A 22,649-nucleotide genomic window follows, 5' to 3' on the forward strand; every position below is an offset into this window, starting at 1 on the left:
AAAAAGTTAATTGCATATGGGACTTAGGCCTCTTTCACAGTGCGACGTTAAAGTTGCACGTTACAAAATGTTCCAACACAGACTAACGCACAGCAATGCAAAGTCTGTGTGACATTCACAGTGCACACGTTGCGTTGTGTGTAATGTGTAGCAATATTTAGATAGTGCTGCATGCTGTGCGTTTAGCAATACATTTGCTGCGTTATGGGTGTTGCACATGCTCAGTAATGTTTTTTAAAAAAAAATGTAACGCATGCGCCGTTTTCGTTCCAACAGTATGCGATGAAAACGGCGCACCAAGAGACACATAACGTATTACAAAATAACGTCCAATTTTATAACCTACATGCTTTGCGTTAGGGGCACGTTGTGCGACCTTAACGGTGCATCAAACGCAACGTCTTCGTGTGAAAGAGCCCTAAATGTGTTAGCAAGGATAGTATCATATGTGTATATGTTTATCTCATCATGTCAATTCAGGTTCACTTGAAGCTGTTTTGTAATAAGTGTGATTTATCAATGTGTATTTGATCCTATGGTGTGTTTCATTATCACCTTGTCTTCTCCACGTTCAATTGCCCATTTTGCTGCTGTTGCTGGCTGCAGTAGTGAGATGTTGAACTTGCTGACTTGTCTCTCCTTGCCCTTGATTTGGTGGGCTAGCAAAGTCCAGTACTCTTTCTGCAGGCACTTTGGATGCCAATCTCTGTTAAAACTTTCTGCTTCATTGTCTCCATGGTGAAATGGGTTCGTGTTACAAAATCATGAAGCATGTTTTGGGGAGGCCTTCTTCTTGTGACTTATCCCTGTGGAGTCCAACTGTATGACATTAGCAAATACTGTCGACGCCTGAAGTTGAAGCGGGATTTCTCTGTCTTCTATATCATTTACCATTAACATACAAGGTTGTTTAATCATGTTTGCCTAGATAATTTGGAGATAATTCACATCTACAGTGAGGTACTTCAGCAATTAACGTTTGCATAATATTTTCATTTAGCTAAATAGTTGGCGAAAGTTTGTAGATAACCTTCATTTGTCAAAATGCCTAGGTGTCTCCACCCTTATTATAACTGTAGAAGTAATGAACAGATAAAAGCATGCAGCTGAATCTATTTTATTTTCTTTGGATATATCTTGAGCTGGATTAAGAGACAACACAGATATAAGGTCCACTGTAAGCTTCATTGGTTCAAGGAGAACACGTCACCTTTATGATTGGTTCTCATAGCACTTAACAGATGTCATAAACCATGCCATAGCTAGAAATCATGTGGCCTTACAGCAAATTTATGAGGGAGTTCCAAATACCCAAGTATACTGGAACAATGGCACCTTCCTTTAACTCTTGTGTGGGTGCCGACAATATAAACTCACTTGCAATGTACAATATATACAGAGGGGTGGAGGAGTACAAAAGACTTAAATATTTCTGAGGACATTAAAGAGGAACTTCAGCCTAAACAAACATACTGTCATTAAGTTACATTAGTTATGTTCATTAAAATAGAAAGGTAATATAATCTCTTAACCAACATGTTTTAAAAGAACAGGCAAATGTTTGATTTCATGAGGGCAGCCATCTTTTTCGTTGAAAGGAGGTGACAGGGAGCATGAGACACAGTTCCAACTGTCCTGTGTGCTGATCACCCCTCCCAATTGCTAGGCAACGTGAATAACAACATAGGAAATCTCATCATGCTTTGCACAGCATCAGGGAAAAAAAGCCTGGGCAGTTTTCTTTGATGGGTGGAGCTTAGCTAAAAATGCAGCTAACAATGGTGCTTTGGTAAGAAAAACAAAGTTCTGATGCTGTGAAACTGTTAATGAAACACCAAGCCTTTTCAGTTCTGCTGAGTAGATTTTTTAGTCTGGAGGTTCACTTTAAGGATCACCAGGGTCCACTCTACTAAGGGCACCATAGGTGTTGCAGTGTACTGTTGTGGTGTGGCTTCTATGGCTATTGCTATGCCTCTGGTAATACTATACAGATATCCCTTTCCCCCAATTGGCCTTAGACGTTACATGCACTACATGATACATACATAGACATATGACTATGGTAGGGATTATATTGTGAGTTCCTCAAAGGGACCAGACAATATACTCTGTACAGTGCTGCGGAAGATGTTGGTGCTATATAAATACTTACTGAATAATAATTATATCTTGTCTGTGGGTGGAAGAAAGTGGGACTTAGTTTGTAGCCACTAGCCAGCTTTAAGACTGAGATGCACAGAGTAAATTGTGTGTGAAGACCGCTATTGCGCTTTTCTCTATTCTTCAATATAGCCCTATACTGAAAAGGGATGTTTGGAGTGTGCTTGGACACTTTTTGAAAACCCTCCATGTCATGCTTAGCGTTGGGCAACTTTAAGGCTAGTGATACCATAGTGCTATCCAACTTCACGTGTATGGTGGGCCAATTTTTTTTCAGACTACATGGTGGAGGGCCGACTTCAATAAATACACAGTGTCTGGAGGCGTTTCCTAAAAAATACACATGATTTGGCAGCAGGTTTGCCCACAAAATACACATGACCTGGCAGCAGTTTCCCACTCACTCACACTACAGACATGGAGCTGGCAGCAGGCGGGCCACAGCAGTAGGCTTGGGCCATGGGACTGATGTGACCATTATCATTAGAGCTACTTGAAAGGGTTACACATTAGTGCTTACATGGGGCTGGCAATCCTGACAGTAAACTCTACCAACAGTAAATATTGCTCTCTGCTTTAAAATAGTAAACATTAAGGGGGAAGGGAAGAAAAACATCTACAATAGGTATTAAGTACTATATGCTCAGTGTATGTTTGTAAGAGTGGAGGCGGTAGAAATCTCATGTGCAATAAGTGTGATTAACAATTATGCAACATACTGTGCGACTGGCTTTGCAAACACCCATGTGAACTCTGCTTCTGCCTGTGTATTGTGCTTTGCCTCTATGCTTTTGGCTGCTCATCTATGCCTCTTGGCCGCGGCTCTTTGGAACTGTTACCATAGCAATTCTTGAAGACTGTCCATTAACTGATCATTATCCATGCCCACTAGTTGCATCTATGGAATTGTGTGGTACTCTCTGGTCCTTGTGAGCTTAATATACCCCCGGGGTTGAATGAGAGGAGTGTATGTGACAGTATCTGATTGGTAGTCTGATCAACTACCATCTTTTTTTATATGTATGGTGTTTGTTTGTTTTTTTGATAAATAAAATGATGGTATTTTACAAAAAGCTTGTAGTTGTTGTGTATTCCTGTTGCTGAGGTATATATGCTTTCCTCTTTTGTCTCCTGATTGTTTGTTCTATGTTTGTAAGAACTTCCTTTGGTTTGGCAAATAAAGTGGCAGGTTTACTTCAAAGTTACGTCCCAATTTTGTTAAGGAATAAACCTTTCCTTTATTTCAGCTATATACTGTACATTGCAAAGATTAATGATAAACGCTATTCCAATTTCCATAATGAAACAGAACAGTATTTTTGTGTAATTTCCCTTTAGATATCATCATTTGCGCTTTATTTCCTGTTCCCGACGTTTGGTATTGTGCATGTTATGTTCTGCATAATTTTAGGCTGTGCAGCAGGATGAAAGCCCTTAATAAAATAAAACTTACTCAATAACCAACCATTACTAAGCATTGCACAGTCTTAATTGGCTAATTACATGTTAATTAGGAAATCTCTGAAACAGCCATTCTGTACACAAACAACTGGTTGTGCTGCCTTGGTATTGTGCTAGTTCAGCTTCATAAATCTTCTCCACCCTGTCGCCTCTTAATTCCATCCCATTAATGTATTCAGTTGAAATGAATAGCTATAAAGAATATGCGGAATGTGTGATTAGCGCTGCTGCCACGTTGTCTTCTATGGTCTCCTGTAATGAAACGGATTGCCAGGGTGATGTTCTATCATTATATAAGCATTTGACTACTATTTGGTGAATAAATGTATTTGAATTTGCACTTCTGTCTTCTACCTGTGAAGCAGACATTCTTCCCTCCGGAGGTAGAAGACAGAAGTGCGGTTTTGAAAGTGTAATAAAAGTTTTCTGGCTTTGGATTTCTGACCACAAAGTTCTAATCCAGCTTGCTTTACAATATTCAGCAGCCTGTCAATCTATTTACAGTACTTCATAGCTACATGTCAGAAGCCTGAGTTACAAATCAGCTGTGGGCAGAGAGAAAAGGAAGGCTGATAGCAGTTAGGAACAGTCAGCCCATCATTAAGAGCTAAGTTACTTCATTAACCCGTCAGAAACAGCTTATTTACTGATGCAGATCAGCTGTTTAGAAGAGAAGTAATGGTGTTAGCAGCTATTTTTTTTAACACAAGTTATATGGAGAAATTTATGCTGACCCTATTAAACATTTGGTGGTGGGGGTAATGGAACATCTTAATTTGTACCATATTGCCCCTTTAAAAAAACAATCTTTGGAAAGGACCCATACAAAGATGTCAGCTGGCCTTGCTACTCATTTGCACACTATTCTGGCAGTTGGACCGACCAACTGCCATTCAGTAAGTGCTTTGGAAATTAAAGGAAACCTTTAGAACCCCCCATGGGTAGATGGACTAGTCAAAAACCTGTCAGATCTGTCAGATTTTAATTGTCTGTTGTAAGTGACAGGAAAATAGGAGAAAAGTAATTTATAGTGCATTTTTTTTAAATCTGGGAAACATGTACTTCTTATAAGAATGGGCACACATTTTAAATTGTACAATTTTCTATGATAGTGGTTCTCTAAAATGATATAAAAAGAATGTAAATGACTGTTTTATCACTTTCAAAAAAATGTATTTGATCTAATCTATTGAAAAAAAAACCTGCCTCTCCCAAATATTAAATTACTGGATTTGATTGATTGGGAATCACAAATAATCTATTGATCCTAAAATAGAACTTTGGTCACTCCCAAGAATAGAGCTGTGGAGAGGAAAGGTGATGCTGCTCACAGTAATGCTCCCTCTGGTCCCTGCTCCTCCTACTTTCCTCCTTGTAGATACCTGCCAGTCTTACCATATCCAGCACTTGGCATTAGGGGAAGACACTGGGTGTCTGATTAACTGGCTATACCCTCTTAAAGAGGAACTCCAGTGAAAATAATGTAATAAAAAAGTGCTTCATTTTTACAATAATTATGTATAAATGATTTAGTCAGTGTTTGCCCATTGTAAAAGCTTTCCTCTCCCTGATTTACATTCTGACATTTATCACATGGTGACATTTTTACTGTTGGCAGGTGATGTCAGTGGAAGTAGCTGTAAACAGTTATTTCCCACAATGCAATGAGGTTCACGGACAGGAAACTTCCAGGACCATGGTCCTCACAGTTTCCTGTGGGAGGGGTTTCACCACAATATTAGTCATACAGAGCCCCCTGATGATCCGTTTGTGAAAAGGAATAGATCTCTCATGTAAAAGGGGGTATCGGCTACTGATTGGGATAAAGTTCAATTATTGGTTACGGTTGGTCTGTAAGGCCTGTACTCACTGTATGGAAGATGGACCGGGGAACCCTCCGCGATGCGACCTGATGAACAAGCATTACTTGATCCATCCTCCTACCCGCGGGAACACGCGACCGCACACAACGGGCTAGAATGAGAGTTCAAATGATTGCAGCACATTGCGCTGGAGTTGTTGGGGATCTTAAAAATCTGATTCGCCATGACAGTCATAAGTGATGCGCATTGCAAAACTTAATTCGCTTAATTGTGCACATGTACCCACTTTGCGAAATCCTGAAAACGATTATGATCTGTTTGGCTGCAGTAGTGTCTGAATCACCCACCTGTAACAAGCATGCAGCTAATCCAGTCAGACTCCAGTCAGAAACAGCTGATCGGCATGCTTGCTCAGGGTCTATGGCTTAAAGTATTAGAGGCAGAAGATCAGCAGCAGGGCCGGTTCTCTCATGAAGCAAGGTGAAACATTTGCATCAGGTGCAGAGATTTCAGGGGCAGCATTTTTATACTGTGTGTACCTTCCTGAGAAGGAATGGAGTGGCTGAGGGTGAGCAGTTTGTTTGTCACAGACTCACAGCCAGCAAGTGTGCTATTGTGTTGAGCTGCAGCATGTCATGTAAGAACGTTAAATGAAGCAGAGTAAATTGTTTGGTGCTGTGTGCGATCATTCCAAATCAGGGTGGGGGAGCATCCTTACAAGTTTGCTTTGGGCAGCAAAAAGTCTAGAACTAGCCCTGATCAGCAGGACAGCCAGGCAACCTGCGTTGTTTAAAAGGCAATGAATATATAAGCCTCCATATCCTTCTCAATTCAGGTGTGCTTTACATTGAAAATAAAATATGACACACCAGGAAAGTACTATTTAACCACTTAAGCCCAAAGGGTTGTTTATTTTTTGCATCTGAGCAACTTTCACCTCCCATTCATTTTCCAATAACTTTATCACTACTCATCACAATGAATTGGTCTATATCTTGTTTTTTCCGTCACCAATTAGGCTTTCTTTGGGTGATAGATTTTGCTAAGAATTATTTTATTCTAAATCCATTTTAACTGGAATAGTAAGAAAGAAATGGAAAAAAAAATCATTATTTCTCAGTTTTTGGCCATTATAGATTGAAATTAATACATGCTACCGTAGCTAAAACATATGTATTTTATTTGCCCATTTGTCCCGCTTATTACACCATTTAAATTATGTCCCTATCACAATGTATGGCGCCGATATTTTATTTGGAAATAAAGGTGCATTTTTTCAATTTGCGTCCATCACTATTCACAAGCCCATAATTTTAAAAAATATATTGATATACTCCTTTGACATGCATATTTAAAAAGTTCAGACCCTTAGGTAACTATTTATGTTTTTTTTTTTATTGTAATTTTTTTTTTCTTTCAAAAATTGTATGTGGGTAATTTTTTGTGTGGGAGGTAAACAGCTAATTTTAAATGTTAAAAAAATGTATTTATTTATTAAAAAATGGATGTGTAGTTTTACTATTTGGCCACAAGATGGCCACAGTGAAAAGTCCTGGAAGCAGGATCGTACGCTTCCAGGAAGAAGAATGAAGACGGGGAACCTTTTGAAACTCAGAAAAACTGCGGCGTTTGATGATACGCTGTCGGCTTTTCTGCGGGGGGCTTCGATCAATGAAAAGGATCTATAATCCCTTTCATTGATCTCTGGGCTAACAGTCGGAAGCGGGAGCACGCACAGCCCGTGGGAGTACGCGCAGCCCAACTGGACAAGAATGTTCATCCAGTTGGGCTTAAGTAGTTAACATTAATACTACTACTTCCATCTGAGTTTCCTTTAAAAAAATTTTTATCCCACTAATGTATAAGCAATAATCCTGTGCCCTGAAGCTCTGCAATCTTTATTTGTGTTTTCCCATATGTTTCTGTGCAGCTACATGCCATTGTCAAACTAGGAGTTCTCTGTTAAGGCCAATCACTGACAGATTCTACCACCTCCTTGCAGTTTGAGGGTTTGCCTACACAATCTGCTCATAGTACTCAATATCTTTTGACCATCATACTACTTGGAGGTGGTAAAATTGGTCAGTGATTGTCCAATCATAATTGAAAGTGTACCAGGCTTTATGCAGAGATTTACCAGATACCGATGCAGACAGCAGTAACATTCCAATTGAGGTTCTAACACCTTTCTGCACTATTCCAAACTATTCTTTTTCCTTTACTGGATTTGGGCTTTAACGTTGCCATATTATGTAATTTGGTCAGTAAATCACCCACATTGGGCTTGACTCACTAACCGGCGCTAAGTGTTAGCACCAGAGTGAAAAGCCACTTAGTGCCCCATCAGTAGCTTTGCACGCATTAACAGCCGTGCAAAGCTACATCGCGCACAGCAGCAAGCACAGCGCGCGCATCGCGGGGGTGCAGGTTATACTGCGCGGTGCGACTATAACGTCGCAGCCACGGCTGCCCTGTAAACCTTGCACCCGGTGCTCCGAAAACGGCTCCTCAATGCGCCGCTTCGGGGGCACTCGATGCGCCGTTTTGGCGCACCGGGTGCAACGTTTACAGGGCAGCGGCTGCGACGTTATCGGCGCACCGCGCACTATTACCGGCGCACCGTGATGCGTGCGCTGTGCACGCTGCTGTGCGCGATGTGTGGGTGCAAACCACCTAACTCCGTGGTTTGCACCCACTAGGTATTAAGGCTCACTAACCGGCTTAGCGCCAGTTAGTGAATCAAGCTCATTGTATCATAACGGCAATCTGATCATGAAAACTGTTGTTAAATAATCTTTGTAGCTGTTGGTTAAATAATGAAGCAGTTTTCAGAGTGGCTGCTTTAAATTGTTGAATATAAAATCATGCAAAGACCCCAGGCAGTTACATTACTTCCCTTGTAAGAGACGCTGAGAAAAAAAAGAATTCAAGTGGAAACAGCTCTGGAATAGTTATGTCTCCTAAACTGCCAAATGATATTGTGATATTTACAGATGAATGAAGTGTCATTGGCAAAAGAGCAAAGTGACATATAAAGATAGGCTGAAAACAGGCCTACTGTGTGTATTAGAAGCAAGGCCATATTGCATTTTCATGTTGTGCTTTAGTACAGGCAAGTTATTCTCTGAAAAATGCTGGACACACCTGCATGCCACTGAAACAGCTACTTATTAAACAGAAAAAAAGTCCTCAATGTCTGGCTAAAGGTACGTACACATGTCCTGATTTTCCGCCCGACTTGTCATCTGACTTGTCGTTTGAACGACAAGTTGGACGTGTGTGCACGCAGTCGAGCAACTGATAACAGCCGGTTTGCCTGATCCGCTGGGCAGATCAGTTGGACCAACTGTCGTTCAAATAGCTGTCAGTCCGTACGTGTGTACAAACGACTTCTAGTTGTTTGTCCAACTAATGCTAATGAACTACAGGAGAGTGACCGTCCAATATCTGGCAAGACCTGGAGCACCGAGCGGGGATGGTGAATTCCCAGCAGGATTATACGGTGGTTGCAGTAACTGCAACCCACCTTTGTAAGTATATAATGATATATGCTTTTGTCCCCTTATACCAAACGATACTGCACCATTGGGCTCCTGGTCTCTCTTTACTTCTCATTTGGTGCTCTTGGTCCCTACAAGAACCAACCAACTACTTCTAAAATATGTTAATGAGGACCAGAAACAATAAAACAGGCTACATGCATATTACATTCATAAGCTATAGGCTGACTGTACACCATCGGTTCTGGATGTGTGTCTGGCTTCCAGGAGCATAAAGAGATGATTTGTTTACTCAGGAGAGATGGATCATGGCATACTTGCTCACTTAAAAATGAATTATTGCAAATACTACTTTTTTATTTTATTTTAGTTACTAGGAGGCCTTCTCGGTTTCTTTTAGCCATTTTTACTCTCCTAGTGGTTCTCGGTTAACCATGAGTATTCTGGGTACTTTGAAGAGGAGCTGTCAGCCATACTATCTCAGAAAAAAAACACATATATAAGTAGATAAATACTTGCTCTACTTACATAACATATGTATTGTACTGTCCACATTTTGATTTTAGAAAATCCTTCTTAGCATTTCCCATATTAACTGTGGCTATTTTGAAGCCAATCCTGATGTAATTTCCTCCCTTACTCTCCTCTGCCTGATTTGCACGCCCTTTACTATAGAAAGCGCATTGTCTCAGCATGAGAAATATTGGCCAATCAGAGAGAAAAAGAGGTGTGGGAGGGGAAAACAGGAGGGAAAGAGGCTTCAGCCAATAAAGGCTGCATTAGTTAAGTTTGAGGGGAAGTAGAGCAGCGAAAAAGCACAACCCAGCATGCCCTGCAACTTCCTTTTTGTGTACCAAATTTTGTGTGTACCAAATAATAGTAAGGTAAACTGGGGAATGATCATTTATCAGCAAGAAAAGTAATAGTGATTTTAACTTTTGGATTCCCTGGTTAGCATCCTTATTACTCGTTTACCAGATAAAAATAAAGAATTGATTTTTGATTTTATGCCCGACGGTTACACTTTAAAGTATGGTGAGATCATCATGGAGTTATGCTGAAAGTCATAGCATACAGTCCCCTGACCTAGAAGGAACCAAAAGCTATGCTTTGGTGGACATGTCACTCAGCTCACACAAGCCCAGCTCTGTCGGTGCCTTTTGCACCCTTACAAATATTTCAACTCGTGCACACCCTACATGATCAATTTACAGACACACCTTGCAGTTCTCACACCCAAAAACACACACATGAAATCAGAAATACTTACAGGCGAGTGATGATCATATTTCGTAAGTGCAACACTTCTTTTTCTGTTGGCTCATTATCTGACTACAGTAGGAATGGAGATTAGCACTGTCATTGTCGCTCCTGATAAACAGTAAAGGTAGCCATACACTGGTCGATTTGCAATTAGATCGACCAGCTGACAGATCCCTATCTGATCGAATCTGATCAGAGAGGGATCGTATGGCTGCCTTTAGTGCAAACAGATTGTGAATCGATTTCAGCCTGAAACCGATCACAATCTGTTGAGCTGCTCCTGCCGCCTGTGCCCCCTCCCCTATACATTACCTGACGCTGGCTCCCGGGCATCTTCTCCGCGCTGCACCGCACCGCTCTGTTCTTGCTCCATCCCGGCGCTTCCTGTGTCACTCCGTGACCAGGAAGTTCAAATAGAGCGCCCTCTATTTGAACTTCCTGGTCACTGCAGTGACACAGGAAGCGCCGGGATGGAGCCGGAACAGAGTCGGAACAGAGCGGTGCAGCGCGGAGAAGACGCCCGGGAGCCAGCGTCAGGTAATGTATACCTAATTGGATCGGCCGCTGCTAGCGACGCGCACCCTACCCGCGGGCGATCAAGGGTAATTTCCCGCACGGCGCGATCGACGGACCGATCCGATTTCGGGAGGAAATCTGATTGGCGGGTGCGTTTAGCGCGAACGATTGGCAGCAGATTCGATCCCAGGATCGAATCTGCTGTCGAAACGGCCGCAAATCGGGCCAGTGTATGGCCACCTTAACCATTACAATGAAACAACATCACTTCTTATCTCTCATAACATTCCTTAAAGTTTTCTGTTGTTAAGTAGTGATTAAGAAATGTAGCATAGTTTCCTTTTCCCAAAATGTCCCAAGTAGTTGTCATCATGCATTTATGTTGGTAGGGACAGGGAATTTTCAGTAGGAGTTCAAAAGAGTTCTTCTTGTAAATGGTTTGTATCCCAGCCAGGGAACTATCTGAGCAGAGTTTTTATATTCTCCCCGTGTCTGCATGGGTTTCCTCCAGACATACCGGTTTCCTCCTACATCCCAAAAACATACAGATAAGTTCATTGGCTTCCCCCTAAATGAACAAAAAAGGGATCCGCACCAGACCAGATTGAAGTAGAAAAAGGCTAATATATTTATTTGAAAAATCCACAGACAGTGCAATAAAATCACAAGATCAACTCACGCGTATAGGGCTTACCATCTGCCCTAAATGGCCCTATATTACGAAACATACACTACACAATATAGACATCTGACTATGGTAGGGATTAGATTGTGAGCTCCTCTGCAGGACACCTAAGTGCCAAGACAATATACACTGTACAGCGCTACAGAAGAGGTCAGCGATATATATATATATATATATATATATATATATATATATATATATATATATATATGCTTGCTCATCGTCCCCCCCCCCCCCCGTGCTTCCCCCCTACTCCCATATACAGGACACATTGCTTGGGTAGGAGTCAAACTATATGTCTGTATAGCCCCCATTTCAGATATGAAGTCTGAAATAATTGCTAACAGTTGTTTTAGGTGAAAATTACTTAACCACTTGACCATTGAGGGTTTTTTTTTTACCCCTTTAGGACCACAGCAATTTTTACCTGCCAGTGTTCCTCCCTTTCTTTTGCCCATAACTTAAGGTGCGCACACATGCACTACTATAAAGAATGACGGTTCCAGCGATAGTAGAGTGTGTGTACAGTCTGTCGGCAGACTGATAACACTGTTTCTGAGCGATCCACTGAGCGGATCGTTCAGAAACAGTGTTATCAGTCTGCCGACAGACTGTACACATGCTCTATAGCTGGAACGCCCGCCCAGTGGGAGGGTCCAATGGACCCGTCGTTCCTTATAGTAGTGCATGTGTATGCACCTTTAATCACTACTAATCAGAACAAAATGATCTACAGCATATCTTTTTTTTTTGCAACCAATTAGGCTTTCTTTGGGAGGTACATTATGCTAAGAATGATTTCATTATAAGTGCATTTTAATTGGAATATTAAGAAAAAATGGAAAAAAAAATATTTCTCAGTTTTTGGCCATTGTAGTTTTAAAATAAAATGTTCTACTGTGGATAAAAGCCACACATTTTATTTGCTCATTCATCCCAGTTATTGCAACGTTGAAAATATTTCCTTAGTACAATGTGTGGCACCAATATTCTATTTGGAAATGTTTTGCGTCCATCACTAATTAGAAGTCCATAAATTAAAAAATAACAGTAATATACCCTGTAGACATACATATTAAAAAAGTTCAGTCCCTAAGGTGACTGTATTTTTTGTATGTCATTTTTTTTTTTTATTATGCAAATAAAAACATTTGGGTACTATGGGAGAGTGTGGTCGTGAAATAGTTAATTTTAGAAGTTAGTGCTGGTATTTTTATTAAATAAAATGTACAAGGGTGTAATTTTACTATTTGGCCACAAGACGTCCTTGTGCATTATCTCCAATTCGCTTATGTAAGTATGTGAATAGAAAGTAATGTGTGGCACTGTAACAACAGAAGATACAATGACCAGACATCTCATAGATGCCAGCGTTCATTGAGACAGGGACTTAGATTAATGAATGGTAACTGCATTCCCATTCATTCATCTCCCCGCTAACGGGCGGCAAGTGAGCGGCAGCCACCCGCGGCTGAAGACATGTATTCATGGCCCTGGGACTTCAAGTGAAGTTTTCCCAGGCGTGATTATACTGCTTCTGGTGCAGTAAGTGGTTAAAGTGTGCATGTAGCTTAAAGTGGACCTTAAAGTGTTTTCTTTACTGCTCATGTGTAGGTGCCCAGTAATGTGCCTGACATGGGAGAAGAAGGGGGTGGCGATGTTTATGCTAGACAAAATGCATACTGACTTGGCCAAACTCATCTTGCTCCAAGACATATTCTTACTGCTTCAGCTGTTTGAAATCTCCTGGATATTCAGGATTTGTCTTCTCCCCCTCTACTCCAAAGCCATAGTCCACTCACTGGTCCAATGCAACTGACCAGTGAGCAGACTGTGGCTTTGGAGTAGAGGAGGTGCATGCTCTGGTGTAGAGGGTGGACAGAAGTAGTCATGCCAAGCTGTTACTTTATGTGCTGCATGCAATGACTTCATTGTGCTCACACTTGTATTACCTAGGGGATGTACAGGGAGCATAGAGGGTCAAAGAGCAGCCCCCTCACAAGTAAGGTTCCCAGGGCGTGGAGTGTTAGCGACAGGCAGATCATATACACTCTTACTGCCCCTGCTTTTGGGGCTGACCAAACCACTTTAAATCCGCGAACCGCTGTTCTTCTAACTTGTGCAGTGCATTTGTAGTTTAAGTTGCCCTTACACTTCTCTTCCTGGCATGTGTCATAGCACAGAGTGTGATCATAGGAGAAAAAACAGTTTGGCACTAGGGATGGTCGGAAATGCCAATTTCCGATTCCGCGGTAAATCCGCATTCCGCCATTGCCAATTACCGATTCCGCTTTCCAGTACCAATTTCCGCATTCCAATGCGGAATTTCCGCCGGAAATCGCGGAAATTCCGCCCGACTTTAACATTGATTTTCTCAAAAACTATAAGGTCTTTTTGAAAACTTTTTTGCATCTTGTTCAGAAGATTCTGTTCAATAAACCCTGAAAATTTGGTGTTTCTAGGACTGGCTATTAACCACTAAAGTCGGCAGATTTTTTACTGTAATATAAATGCAGAAAATAGGCAGATGCAGATTTCCTGCATTTTACTTTGCAGTAAAAATCTGCTGACTTTAGCGGTTAATAGCAAAGCCCCCGTAAGTCCTAGAAACACCAAACTTTCAGGGTTTATTGAACAGAATCTTCTGAACAAGATGCAAAAAAAAAGTTTTCAAAAAGACTTTATAGTTTTTGAGAAAATCGATGTTAAAGTCGGGCGGAATTTCCGCAATTTCCAGCGGAAATTTCTGCGATTTCCGCCGGAAATCCGCCTAACACACTTGCATTACCGATTTCCGCATTCCGATGCGGAAATGCAAATTCCGATCGGAATTTCGGAAATTGCATTTCCGTGGAATCCGAATGAGCATCCCTATTTGGCACTTGCAGCTCACGTGTTATTAAAAAAGCTTTAATGAATCCGGCTTATGCATAATGTCCGCGCCGTGTGCAGAGGCCGACCTTCTCTACTATGCCTGTGCGAGCGCCGCTGTCAATCAAGTCCACGTTGTCCACAGCGTACTGAGCAGGCGCAGTAGAGGAGGTCGGCCTCTGCACACAGTGCAGATCCCAAGCTGGCGGCTGAGAGCGGAGATGCTGCGAGGGAGGGACATGTCGGCTTCAAGGGGATGGTGGAAGCCCCCGGTAGGTATATACTGGGGCAGGAAAATTTGCTTGATGCTTCCTTTAAGTTCTGAAGTATTGACCTTCATTCCAATCAGTAGCTGATACCCCCACAAGAAATCTTTACCTTTTCTCTAATTGATCAACAGGAGGGTCTGTATGGCTGATATTGTGGTGAAACCCTTCCCACAGTGTAATGTCCTGACCAAGGTCCTGACAGTTTGTTGTCTGTGAACCTCGTTGCATTGTGAAAAATAACGGCCTTTTTCAAGTGCCAAGCAAGCAATATCTCCCTCTGTGCATAGAACTCTCAGTAACAAGCATTCCGTACAGATCACCTGGCAGAACTAAAGATGTCACCACCAGTGATACATTTCAGAATGTAAATCAGAGAGAGGAAAGATTTTACAATTGTAAGATGTATTAAGATTACATTAATTTCCTTATTTTGTTTTTCAGGTATTAGGAGCTTGGGTATGGATTCTGGTAGCTGCTACAAGAGTATATTATCCCGTAGTTCAAGGATGGGTCATGTATGTATCAGTGTCCTCGTTTCTATTTTCAATGATACTCCTGATGGTCTACATATTTGGCTTCCACAGATCTCACCCTGGAACCTGGAGATTAGTGGTAAGAAAACTACTAACTAACTTATAATGTATAATGAAGGCTTACATTCATTACTCAGCTGTTGGGGTAAATAAACGTATCTCACCTTAATGATCCCAGTGAAAATTTGCTGGTCAACAAAGGGCACAGGGGGGCATTCCTCTCCCTTCACTGTAATGGTAAGGCATATTCTCTGCAATGCTTGTACCTTCTAGTTTTCTAAACTGAGGATATAAGAGACCACCAGGACTTAATAGGGTTTTTTTCTATAGGCACACAAGTCAAATAAGGATACGTGAACTCTAAGCACACATATCTTATACGAATGTCCCCCACAGTAAATATCTCTGGCATCTTCCTGGTTCTTTCCTTCCTCCTGCTGGTGGCTCCGGTAATGCGGAGACTTCGGCTGATGCGGTTGCATCCCTTGCAGGGTCTATTGTTACGCCCCGTGTATAGGCCTGCCTTGTGGCCCCAGCAATCACCCACAAGGATTCCACTGCCTACCTACTATGTAACAAATAGATATGTTGTAACTGATTAATATGCAGTTTCAAAACAAACATGATTAATCGCATTATGCATGAGCCTTAAAAATGTTTATAATTAGTTGGGTGCCACTGACAAATCTAATTAGGATGATTGATCTGACTCTCAGCAGTTAGACCAGATCCTGCAGCCCTGAACTTCACACCCTGTTGCAGCACAGCAGACACAAAATGGATTTATTGCAGATAGATGCTTGGTCACATTCTAACATTTATTGACATACTTTATTTTTATCGCAATGGAACCCCCCTTTCTGCAGGATGATTTGACAGGGGGGGCTCGTGGCTTTGGGTGTGGCTGCTATTGACACAAGATGTTCTCTGCCAAAGAAAGGCTAGATTTTGATTAACCAAAAAATAAATATCAGATCAGTGCTACGCAAACTATATTGTAATGAAAAAGCATTAAAAATCATCTTTACATATCAGGCTGCAGCCAACTCTGATTTTCCAGACATGGATGATGAATAGGCAGGGCCGGATTTACCATAAGGCACTGTAGACACTGTCACGGAAGAGCCGTGAGAAACGTGGGCGAATTGGAAGGATCCGCGCAGTCCAATTTCTGATCGCTTTCAGGCTAAATTTGTGCAGCCATTACAGGAATCAGAACTGGGTTTTTTTTTCTCTTTCCCTCCTTTCACCAAAAGGCACTAGCCTGCTGCAGAGTGTCCCCGGCTTCAAGCTGTGCTGATGGCCCATCCTTCAGATAGAGTTGATAAGCACGATGACAGAAACAATCTAGTTGGGGAAAAATCAGACATTCTGGCTCTCCTCCCAGCAGGGGAGCTGACACGTAGCTTGCTGCCACAAGCTTCAAAAGAAACGTCACCTAGGAATGACCTGCTATAAATCCCAGAGGTATCTCATAAACTGCTATATGTGTCATATTTTCTGTGGGCACCAGCCAGCAGGAATTGCTGCACAGAACACCTTTAATTCATCCCCAAGATCCCCGACAGATTAGTGCAAAAGCCTGACAGCCGTTTCACAGATAAGACTGCTTCTTCAGAGGCAACAGTAACTGTTACTGGTTACTGTTGCCTCTGAAGAAGCAGTCTTATCTGTGAAACGGCTGTCAGGCTTTTGCACTAATCTGTCGGGGAGCTTGGGGATGAATTAAAGGTGTTCTGTGCAGCAATTCCTGCTGGATGGTGCCCGGATTTCTTTTTGCTCTCTTTTGCTACAATACATGCTGTTCAATCCGGAGGCACAGCGTGTACTCCTGCTACCCCCTTGGGTCTGCCTTCCAGGGAATCTGGTGCCACCCTACATGTCTACCTCTATTGTCATATTTTCTGTGTTGCCAGGCTGGCAGACCCTCCAAACTAACAGAGCATGCTTGGCCCTATCTGGCGCTGGTTCTGTAGAAGTTTCAGAACATTCTGAGGTAAAGACTGCCAGTTAGGCAGTTCGAAAGTGCCCTGATACCACAGGGGTCCCACCCCTCATGTTTGGTATCAGGCTGCTGGGTAAATCGAGACAGACCTGAAAATGTTAGTAAATCTGCCCTGACCTGTACGGTTCTGTGAGATAGAGCCCATATATGGTTAGATATGATTTCTGGTCCCCAGGACAAGGGGAGGACTCATCTCATATTCTAAGGGGGTGTGTGGCCCCCGCCCTCACTCCTTCCTACTGGATTAGGGGCATAAGAATGGCAGAGGAGACAAACTCAGTGTCCTCCACCCTGAAACATCATCCTGATTTCATCTGTGCCAGCTTGAGGATATGCTGGAATCCACCTGGTCTGAACTCTGAACTTTGATTGAAACCAAGAACTTTACAAGTTTTCCCATAATAGGACATCTTTCCACAAATCCTAAGTATTTTCTCCCTTTTATTTCATACTGGCTATTAATGTTTCAATAATTGTTGATTTTAATAATTTTCTGTATATATTAATTATTTATATTGCTTTCAATAAACCGACGCTATCGTCAGTTGTTCCAGCTACCCTATCATTCAGCATACACAGGAACTGAACTCAGATCTCTGAAGAGACGCTACTATTGTTGATATCTAGACAGAATAGAGTGCGTTTAACCGTTTTTATTTGCAGGTCGAGAAATAACCAGTGAGTGAGTCCCTCTGTCTCAGAAAACAGAGGTGGTGGCAGTTATACCCTGAACTAGTGTGTAAAGTTGTAATTACCGTAGCTCACAAGCTCCCTTCTGGTTTGTCTGCGGCCAATTGCAACGGTTCCTACGCATTGACTGTGACCAGAGTTCGCACGATCTGTGCGCTGGCACCGTTTGGAAGGCATTACGCGGTCTGACCACTAGGGCTCCTGTGACAGTGTTTGGCAGCGGTTGGGACCTGTGTTGTGCTGAAAGTATCTAAGATAGCACTAGCGCTATCAAGAAACGAACTAATTCGTTGGTGTAGCTGGAAGGCAATATATTTTTTATATATACAGAGAGACTGTGTAGCCAGTACCCCTCCCCAAAAGTTTTATTTTGTTTGGCGTGGAAATGTCCGGGAACTACAAGCTCATGGCCGTATCAGACCTGGAAAATCTTTGTCAGCTGCGGGGCATTGACACCCTCCGCAAGAACAAACAGGACATGGTAAATTATTTGTTTCAATGGGATACCCAGCAACTGCGGGAGCCGGATGTGTCCGCTGAAGTGGATACCAGCCCATCTGACCCAAGTCAAGGGGAACCAGAGACTGAAGATTCTGAGTATACAGAGGTTGAGCATCCTGCGGGCCCGTTGCAACAGTTACGCTAGAGACTGTCAGTGTGGACCCCAATCCCAGAGTTTCTGAAAGTACTCGCCCGGAATCGGCCAGTACTGGACTGTCCGTTTGTGCTGACCCGGTAATGCAGCAGGCATTACGAAAGCTGATGGAGACTGACCTGGACAAGTACCTGCAGTACATGCGTGAGGAACGCCAATCTGCTGAGGCGCGCCAAGCTACGGAACCGGAGCTCCAACGACAGCATGAGCTCAACCTGGCAATGGTTCAACAGGCCAGCCGGAGTTCTCCGCCCAGCCTCCCTGCTGAAGGAGCACCACCCGTAAGTGCAAAATTTAAATTTGCTAATATTGAAAAAGACACTGACATTGACTTGTTTCTGCGGTCTTTTGAAAAAGCATGCCGTCAGTATCGTCTGTCCCAAGACCAGTGGGCCAGACATCTGACACCCTTGCTGCGCTACAAAGCGCTTGATGCTTTCGCAGAGTTACCTGCGGAAAAGGATAATGATTATGCTGCTATAAAAGACGCTATCATTACTAAATACCAGCTGACGCCAGAAGCCTATCGCAAAAAGTTCAGGGCCTGGCAGAAAAAGTCTTCTGATTCGTACCGAGATGTAGTCAGCAGCTTGCTCACCACACTCCGCCAGTGGACTCTAGGCCTCACCAAAGGGTCTTATGGTGTCCTGGAGGACTTGGTAGTCCTAGAGCAATTTATGAACATTTGCCCTGCTGATGTACGACAGTTTGTGCTTGAGCGCAAGCCTGCGTCAGCAACTGTCGCTGCAGACCTCGCTGAAACCTTTACAACTACCCGAGGGTGTCTGATACACGCAGAACTGTCCCCTCCAACTGGAGAGGAGGTCAGCCCAATACCCCGGGACAGGCTCTCCTGCCCCTGTGAGCCGTCAGCCACCCAGCGCACCTGCTGCCCTCCTGGCCTGCAGCCCCTGGAGAGGTCACCTGTCACTACTGCCACAAGACGGGACACATGAAGTTCACCGGTCCGGAGCGGAGGCAGACCACCCCAACACCTGGACCACCTGCACCTCGCCCGCGGCAGACATCACCTGCCAGTGTACCCCATCCAGGAGCCGCATCCAACATGATGTTTGCCAAGGGGGCAGCGAACTCCCCCATCACAAGCAATCACCAGCTGGTTACTGTGAATGACCAGCTTGTCACTGGTTTCCGTGACACCGGAGCAGATGTCACTCTGGTGCGTGCAAACCTTGTCCCCGCAGAGGACATAATTCCTGACAAGTACCTCACCCTCACTGGAGTGGGGGGCACTCTTTCTCACATTCCCCAAGCTCGGGTGTCCATCGACTGGGGGGTGGGAGTTCAAGAGAAGGTTGTTGGGATCCTGGACCAACTGCCGGTCCCTGTTTTGCTGTGGACCGACTTGGGCATGCTGGTGTCGTACTATGAACCTGCACCAAGCCCTGTGGAATGCCAGGACGGAGACAGACTCTCTGCCCACACCCAGGTACTTTGCACCCAGGGGCAAGAACAGGGGGGAGGTGGGTTGAACGTGCCCAGTTCAAGGGTACCTGTGTTTGATGTACAAACTGTCTGTGATGAAAATGTTCCTGTTACTGTTATTAGTGCTTGTAACAATGATGTAGGTAATGCCAATATGTGCCATTCTGAAGGTATACCTGTGCTAGCGGTAACACGCAGCCGTACTGCTCAGAATCTGAGCTCAGGACAGGTGGAGGAGGTTCCGGTTTCCTCCCCCTCCTCTGACCACAGGGATGGTACCCTTTAGCCGCTAACCTCATATGCCATGAGCCAGCTGGCTGAGAGTGAGAGTGCTGCATTTGTGCAAGCACTCCAGACTGACCCTAGCCTCGAGGACCTCAGAAGACAGGCTTCTGAGCCCCTCACAGACGAGGCTACATTCAAGGTATACTGGGAAGGTGGGAAGTTGTACAGTGAGCCTGTACACCCCACCGAAGGTGAAATGAGGATGGGTACCAAGTTGCTTGTGGTACCTAGTGCCTTCCGGGGGCATGTGCTGAAGTCCGCACATGACATTCCCCTGGCCGGGCACTTGGGGATCCACAGGACGCTTGATCGTATCCAGGGACATTTCTACTGGCCTTGAATGCGGATAGATGTGACGAACTACTGCCGCTCATGTACCATTTGCCAAAAGGTAAAAAGGGCTGGGAATCCCCGCAAGGCTCCCTTGTGTCCACTGCCAATCATAGGTGAGCCCTTTCACAGAGTGGCAGTCGACATAATTGGACCGTTGCCCACCCCCAGCAGCAGTGGCAAAAGGTACATCCTGACCAGGGGCGCCCGAAGGCAAAGGCAGCCCAAACCTCTGCCTGGAGCGCCGTTCACTGTCAGGGCGCGGTGGCTGCTGGATCTTGTAGTGCGCCGGCCTGACACACTAATATCATGTCGGCATCCATTAGTTCTACAACGCTGTAGCTGTGCCTTCTCCCTCCCACCAATAGATACAGAGCAAATTTGATCTGCCCCTCCTACCCCTTCCCTCTGGGCCAATAAAAAAACTATGCAATGTTGCTCCGCCCCCCACCACACGGAAGTTCGGGGTAGCAGGTTCTACTGAACTAGCGAGGCTATGACCTGAACTGCTTTGGCAGTCCGACTGCCTGCTTATTGAAATGGCAAGGATAGAGAGAGCTAGGGAGATAATTAGCAGTGCAGCTCTGGCCAACTCGCCCTGCCTGAGTCACAAGACAGAGTGTGGGGAAAGTGCGAGTTCGGGGGTCCAGCGCTCATAGACTGAAAAGTGCTGCCTGAAGTTACCATGCATCAGATTAGCCGTCCAGTCTGCCCTGGAGAGGAGGAATCAGGTGCAGGATCTGGTAAGATACAGGCTGCAGGAAAGGCAATGGGGAGACATAAGCAACAGAAGCTGCTGTATGTAGCAGAGTGACACACGTGCACTACTGAAGTGCTCCTGCTGTTCCCAGCTCCAGTCTGAGGCTCCTCTCGTCTCTGATGTCCCCCCCACCCCTGTCGCCACCTACACATTCCAGCTCTTCCTCTCACAGACAGCAGCACATAAACTACGTGCTGGCTCTGCTGATGACACAGCTCTGCCTCCTCCCTCCCTAGCTATTAGTGTTGTCCGGATCATGAACGATTCGGATCTTTGATCCGAATCTATTTTATGAGTCGATCATCCGAATCATCAAAATGAACGATTCGGATCGCAAAAGGGGCGGGGCCAAAAGCGACACGCCCCCTCTCAGCGGGCAGCGGGGTCCTGGAAGCAGAGCTGAGATGGATCGCTCTGTTGGATGGGACTCATGGGAGGCAGCCTTGCAGGGACAGCAGGTAGATGAGAGAGAGGGGACATGGGTGCCACTGCCAGATATGTGTAGAGCACACATACTGGCTATAACGTGCTGCCCATTACAGGCTGTCTGTTCCGTAGTTGTGCCCAGTGATCACATTGGGAGCTTTTGGCTCAGCACAGCTCAGTAACTTTGCAGGCACTGTGATTGCAGGGCAATATGATCCTCCCACACTCGGCACTAAACAGCTGCAGTTATCTTCTGGGAATGCTTTCCTTCACTGTGCGACGTTTGCAGTCAAAGTATACAGATGAGCATATAGGTGAAATACATGTAAAGCATGACTGCACCATGTGGGTATTGTGTGCAAACAAACATTTCTGCTCTCTGCTCGTCCCTCCTCCCTTCTCTGCCCACTCCTTGCCCTCTGTCCATCTTCTCCCCTTCTCTGTGTGTGTCCACCCCCCTCCCCTTCTCCTGTCCACAGCAGGGAAAGACCTGTCCTGCTAGTCATTTCACCCCGAATGCTTCGGTAGTAAAATGATCCGAGATTCGGATCAAAGATCCGGATCTTTTCAATGATCCGATTCGAATCATCCGGATCATTGAAAAGATCCGAACTTCCCATCTCTACTAGCTATCCAGCCTGCATGGGACGTTTGGGCACATTAGTATGTATCTCACTTTGCACCCTGCTGTACTACTGAGGTATTGGGGAGTATTGGGCAGAGCATGCAAAGCTATGGCTTTTTATATGTATTTTATTTATGTTAATGTGAATTGTTAACTGGTGGGGCTAAACCCTAATCCCTCTGACCCCCTCCCCCAGCAGTGGTTGTCATGTTTCCCCCCCCCAGTTTACCTCTCTCTCCCTGATCCACAAGTTAAAATATTGAAGTACCCTTAACTGAGAAACCTGACAAATGAATGAAGCCCATGGTGGGCTAGATAACCGCCTCCTGAGTGTGCTGGCACTGCT

At 44.2% G+C, this 22,649-nt stretch overlaps 1 protein-coding gene across 1 annotated transcript in view; it reads left to right on the plus strand.

Moving 5' to 3' along the window:
- The window catches only part of LOC137570879 (MAL-like protein), a 55,496-nt gene that overhangs the window by 17,942 nt on the left and 14,905 nt on the right, over positions 1 to 22,649 (plus strand). Inside the window, exon 2 of the mRNA XM_068279588.1 lies at positions 14,990 to 15,160. Within this exon, the coding sequence (XP_068135689.1) occupies positions 14,990 to 15,160 (171 nt within the window). The remainder of the gene's footprint in view (positions 1 to 14,989; positions 15,161 to 22,649) is intronic.

Source organism: Hyperolius riggenbachi, chromosome 4 (genome assembly GCF_040937935.1).
Source record: "Hyperolius riggenbachi isolate aHypRig1 chromosome 4, aHypRig1.pri, whole genome shotgun sequence".
Classification (NCBI taxonomy): Eukaryota; Metazoa; Chordata; class Amphibia; order Anura; family Hyperoliidae; genus Hyperolius; species Hyperolius riggenbachi.